Source organism: Glandiceps talaboti, chromosome 22 (assembly GCF_964340395.1).
Source record: "Glandiceps talaboti chromosome 22, keGlaTala1.1, whole genome shotgun sequence".
NCBI lineage: Eukaryota > Metazoa > Hemichordata > Enteropneusta > Spengelidae > Glandiceps > Glandiceps talaboti.
The window spans coordinates 8759387-8766016 of NC_135570.1; the positions used below are offsets into that span (position 1 = coordinate 8759387).

Sequence of the window (6630 nt, forward strand, 5' to 3'; positions counted from 1 at the left end):
GTTCAGTACGATCATAGAGTACGTTATGTAGATGGTATCGGTACATACAAAATAATTCATTTAGCGTCCATTTTAGTAAAGCGAAGCTCCGAGGACTGTGAGAGAGTCTATAGACGACTACACGCGTAAATTAACACACGCACGCACGCACGTTGAACAGCGCCTTCTCAATCGACTGTGAAATTTCTCCTTTTTTAGTAGGCCGTATAGAAATTGGCGTGTCTATCCTTATTTTCCTTTGGCTTTGTTTTTGTATTTTTACTCAAAAGTTGCTATTCTTCAATATATCCTTAAGCTTATCACCTCCTCTACGTAGAGGAGGCGATCAGGATAAAAACGTAAACATCTTCCACGAAGGTTAAATTCAGGCAAAATAACATCTCATCGGATTTTAAGATTAGATCGGCACATATCACTGAGGGATTTATGATGAGTATTTCAAAGTTACTCATCAACAAGAATAGGTGTTACAAAAAGAATGGACTTTCTGGAATGTTTGTTTATCAGTGGGAGCGGTTGGAACGGTGGCTCGTGCAGGTTCACGTGAGATTTGCTACGAGATAAATTGAGACCTTGATTAGAAAAACAAATGGCATTATAGTTTAGTATTAGAATTAGTATGTCGCGTCGCAAACCACTAACAGCTCTGGTTTTGCGAGAATGGTCGCGTCGTGGCAACTCAGTTGTAAGGGGAGAATTTTGGTATAAATGTCTTATACTCTCAGCCCAAGTCCGTTTCCCTTCGTGCGCCCACCGAGCCTGGACTGACTGCTTACATGACGGTGAACGAGTCTATATACTGACTTTGTAGTCCTGCTTACATGACGGTACACGAGTCTATCTATATTACTGACTTGACTCTAAACAGGAAGACGTCTTCCTTCGCATTGAGTGAAACTGCGCGATCACAGAAACAAGTGTAATTTTACCCCTTTCATATAGTGTTGGTTTAATACGTCAATATTAACGATATTATCGTCATTTTATTGTATTCTGATAGAAATATTCTGAGCCATAACTCGGGAAACAAATGCCTGTGATTAAAACCTACAGTAGTCGAGAGTACGTTGCACTAAATTTCTAAAAACAAACAAGGTTACATGTTCAGAGACATAGTTGAATATCATTGCATGGACAGATTTTACGTTGGCAGGGCTTCATCTGTGTAGAATTTAATAACAAATCGAATGATGTATGTGACATGCTTAGCCCGTGCGTCTTTCTCTTAGCCCAGGCCGTTTTACGACGGGTATGTTTTCTTCACGGATGTGAAACTGGGAAATCTGAAAACGAACATCGACCAAACAAAACCGTATTATGAAAAATCTCACTAAAACTATGTTTTTTGAAAGTACAAAACATGCGAGTAGGTAACTTGTAGATTGTAGATAGCATTCTAAAAATAATACTGCAAATATGTTAATGTTATGTACATAGCATCTCGTAGGAACACATGAAATAGCGCCCCATTTGACGTGACTCAACTCTGATCGTTTGCAAATGAGATCGATTATCCAGACTGTAATCCCGGCCCGCCCGAGTGGTATTTCTGGAAAAGGCAATGAAGTCATATTCCTGTCTACGAATGGCATTGGTCTGTGCACATTTGGCAGCCATTGTTGTCTATATAGTTCTGTACTTTGAATTTAACGGGAATGGACACACGGTGATACTACAGGAGAAGAAACAGATTCCTGTTGGAATTGTGAACTCAAAACTGTACTCAACTGACCTTGGCCTTGAAGCGTATAAGCCGACGCTTGCCGCAAGAACAAACATACTTATTGTCGCTGGTGCACGCACTGGCTCTTCGTTTGTAGGAGAATTGTTCAACTCCAACCCTGAAATATTTTACCTCTTCGAACCACTTCAGAAGCTCAGTGAGTTTGCACTTAAACCAGCAATATCGCTACACGGTGTAAACATACTGTCGCAGATCTATGGATGTAAATTTGAAAAGACGCGATACATGGACGAATACTTCAAAGGTCTTTATCGGGAAAGTGACCTGCCGAGGAACCAGACTCACTCGCGATCGTGTCAAACATCGGGTATAAAAAGGGCTGAACAGTGTTGCCACAACCGTACAATTATTGCTACTAAAATCATCCGTTTGTTGGACGTGAGAGATTTTATTCCTCTAATTTCAGACAAAGAAGTTCGACTGAAACTTATATACATTGCCCGAGATCCTCGATCCATGATGGTTTCCCTTATGGCAATAAGTCAAGCAAGCTGGAATCCAGTAGCCAAGACTCAGAGAATACAGAGACTTGCAGATTTAAATGAACCGTTACTTGACAGATTAAAACAATACTGTGACTTAGGTTTAAGAAACTACCTACTTTTCAAAGCTAGTACTAGTTATCGTACCTATGATTGGACAGACAGCTACCTCGTCTTACGTTTTGAGGACATTGCTTTAAATACTACCAAATATGCCCAGGTAATGTATGATTTTGCGGAATTAAAATTACATGAAAATGTTGAGCAATGGATTGAGACGAATGTAAATAGTAAGAACAGATGGGGTGTGTACAGTACAGAGAGAAATTCTTCGGCTGTTGTAAACCAATGGCGTAGTAAAATGACATTCGAGCTGGTAAAAAGAATACAGAATGCAGGAGTATGTGGAGAATACATGCGAGTATTACATTACAACAAGGTGAATTCTGTGATCGACTTGAAAAATGTCAACTTTGTGTTATTAGACCCACTGTGATGTTACATCATTGAGGATACGAGGGCTAGGAGGTATCTAGCTAGCTACATCATTTCGAGGTGTGAGGACTTATGTGATCCTATAAACCGACCTCTTTCACATATTATCGGCCAAATATGTCAATGTTATTGAAATTATTATATCCTGAAACATATCACGGGACATAAGTGTCTGTAATGATGACAGACTTCATTAAATGACATTATGCAAATACTAAATTGTCCTGGACCGCTGTCATTATTTCACAATTGACATTTGTCCAGTGTGATTCCTGGGTTGTCATAGTAACAGTGAAAAAGCGTACAAACCCATCGCCGTAGACAGGCAGAGGAACCCACGGTCATCAACTTTGCAAACAACGCCACTAATAGCTCTGGATGCATATGCTACAAGGTTCGATATGTCGGAAAGGGAAGACGTATCGAACCTCGTAGCATATACACCCAGAGCTACGCCGGCCAGTACGTGATATTTACAATGTAATGCCATCGGATATATGCCTCGAGGTCAACTCTTGTAAGACCAGTTTACTAGTTTTATTTGGTGACTGTATTCTATTAGTAATCTAGTAATCAAGTGACTTGGAAAATATGAGGACAGTCAGCAGAATAACTTTCCTCAGTTCAAAGCCGCAAATAATCTAGGTTCTACTAGGGGAAGTGTGCTTGGTTCTTTGCTCATATGATCATTGCCAACAAAAACTGTTATAAATATTCACTTATTCCTCCGACAATTCCAGAATGGAATCTCTTACCACATTCCATTCAACAATCAAAGCCAACAGACAGTATCACCAGTCTATGAGATCGTGCTCACCTGAACACAGGTAAAAGACATGCACCAGCATTGTGTGGTGATAATCCTTTTTTGGGTGTTTACTCACTGTAGAAGTAGAAGTAGAAATGAAGTAGATACTAAAACAAGTGTCAACACTAAGTCACAATAGACTTCTGTAAAGAATTCCACTTTGCCATAATAAAGTTTGACCGTGGCGGTATAAGGGCCCTTTATACCTCCATGGTTTGACCTACTTTAATAAATGACCATGACGACTATTCTAGTCTAATCATATTAATGTAATGTAAAGTACATGTAATGTATAGTTTCAATACATTCAAAAGTTACTGTCGTAGGTAATATAACCATGCCAGAGAATTGGCTTGACAGTGTTGTTCGCCAAGATGTTGAGCCCAATAGTAAATGCACTGGGTGTGTGCGTATGTGTATGTGTGTGTGTGTTACTACCAAACTGATTGCCTTGGAATTTCATGGGGAAATTGTTTAAAGGCAAAATGCTCACATCACAGGTATGTGATTTGGGTAAAAAAAACCACCACTTTTGGTCTCAAAAACTACTGGGCAAATTAGTCTGAAATTTGGTGGGAATGTTTTTAGGGAGGTGTAGATTAAGAATTGTTCATGGCATGATGATCCCATCAGTGATATGCAAATTAGGTCTAAAAATCTAAATTTTGGTCAAAAACATTTCGAAACTACATGGTAAGTGCAACTCTGGTAATCGAGGCTTTGGTCATCGTGGAAGGCTCTGGGTCAAAGGTCGATACAGCAAATATTTCTAATGAAAGAACACACCATACTTATTCACAAAGTACACTTTTTAATTTCAAAAATTAAGACGGCTCATAAAACCAGTTGACAATATGAATGTATTAACATTTATTTGCATTGTAGCTCGAATCATGCTGATTTACATGAAATTAGTATCACTTGTGAAAACAGGTATATTTATATATTTATGATATCCGAGACACTCGTATTGATTTGAAACACAAACGACATTGTTAATAATTAAGGATATCCAGCTGTACATTAAACATCTACATAGAATGGCAAAGTATGTAATTTCATGATTTTGGTTATGTTTACGTTTTTATGTTTTTTAAAAAAAACTAGTTAATGCAACTTACTATATTCTCAAGCATGAGAGAGAGAGAGAGAGAGAGAGAGAGAGAGAGAGAGAGAGAGAGAGAGAGAGAGAGAGAGAGAGAGAGAGAGAGAGAGAGAGAGAGAGAGAGAGAGAGAGGGGGGGAGGGAGGGAGGGAGGGAGGGAGAGAGAGAGAGAGAGAGAGTGTGTGTGTGTGTGTGTGTGTGTGTGTGTGTACTAGCTGATGGAAATCAGGTCAGACCATCATTTTGTTTGTCAACAATTGTGAGGGCCAGGACACAGAAAATGATGAAGCTTTCAGTCTATTGAACACACTGCTACTAAGACTGAAAGATGTAATGTTCTGGATTGTTTTTCCATCTAAACTACATGGTCCAAGATGTAAAATTGGTCACTCCATAAGACTGATACATCTTTGTTTACAACAGTAATTAATTGAAATATCAATTCTATATAATTCACTTTCTTGTAAGTAGCAATTTTCATGGTAATCTCGTTTTCATACTGATTGAATTTTTGTTGTTGTTGTAAAATCAATACAAATGATTTCTAATACATTTATTTTCTTTAACTTACTGTTAAACCAGAAAGACTACATAGTTTTCATTTCATCACGTCTTTTGGTACGAATTACACAAATGAAATACAATCACTGATAGTGCATACTCACATGAAATGTTACATTTTATCTCACAATGAACTCGCAAATAAACAGTTTTGTGTTTGAATCTTCTTTGTTTCATCCGACAGTGATGTTGATTTGTATTCACAGATGAACTATCATTTTATCTGTTTGCACGCTAACTGTGTTTGTATTTTTTTTTTTAAATGTAATTTGTGACAAAAAACATGTCAGACATAAAAAACATCTTACGGTCTAACTGAAACTCTATAGTCACTCTGGTTTGGTAGTAGTTTACAATAATTTTTTTAGGTTTCATAAAATTCATCTTTATACAGTACATTTTATGACAATCCCATTATTTTTAATAAATCTTAGACTCACATTTACAGAACTAACATTATTTCATCTAATGACATTTTTCCAAACCAGAATCAGACATGGCTAGATATTTTAAACACTCAAAAAGTTCTGTACACTAAAATGCTGCTTAGTATAAAAGAAAATAACACATCATGTGTTAAGGGTTCTCCCTGTCTTGGTTGGCAAGGGTCGGAACCATCATGTTCTCGGTACTTGTAATAGCATTTGACCTCATGCTAAAGGGTCAAAATAGAACAAGAAGGTTGACTTATTCTCAGTACCTACAATAGTCTTGCTGCTAGACATTCGGGCTTTCTTTCGATACTATAAGCAAACAAAGTTCGCAGTGAGGGCTTGCCTGAACAGTCTAGCAAATGTCATTTTCAGACTGGACATTCCATTGAGATTACATTGAGTGGTGGGTTGGGCCATGTATGCATATATATACTTTTATATATTCAATCTCTGCATGCAGGTGTTGACAAACACATGTCATTACTATGTCTTATCGGTTTATGGTAATTGTGTTTGATGAGTGTGTAGACGTTGTCATTCACACATTTGTGGTTATTTTTACAAGCCCCTCCTTAAGATGAATATGTATGAAAAATTAGCTATTGTCCTCTGTTTGTGCTTGTCGCTAATATGGTTCTCTGATTGGCAGTTATTTATATCCTGATGACATTTGCTAGACCTTGGATGTTCCATCCTCGATAGCGATGTTCGGTCGTGTGTCATATTCTATCGGAAGAACATCCGAGGTCTAGCAGATAGACTATACCTACAATAGCATTTTACCTCATGCTAGAGGGTCAAAATAGAACAAGAAGGTTGACTTATTCTTGTATGCCTATAGTAATGCATGTGCAGCACGTGGAGTGGAAGTTACGGTGTTGGCCAAGAAATCTGACAGTCCGTTATTTTTATGACAAGCCTAGGTGGGAGAATTGCAGGTATCTAAAATTCTCAGAAAATGTCATTTTAGAAATCTAAGACCAAATTTATTGTATTAATTGT

General features: G+C 37.8%; 1 protein-coding gene across 1 annotated transcript; it reads left to right on the top strand.

Annotated features, from left to right (window-relative positions):
- The first annotated feature begins 1585 nt into the window (after positions 1-1585).
- Positions 1586-2722, top strand: LOC144452498 (carbohydrate sulfotransferase 3-like). The gene has a single exon (XM_078143597.1). It carries the CDS (start codon positions 1586-1588, stop codon positions 2720-2722), a length of 1137 nt encoding a protein of 378 aa, XP_077999723.1.
- The last annotated feature ends 3908 nt before the right edge of the window (positions 2723-6630 follow it).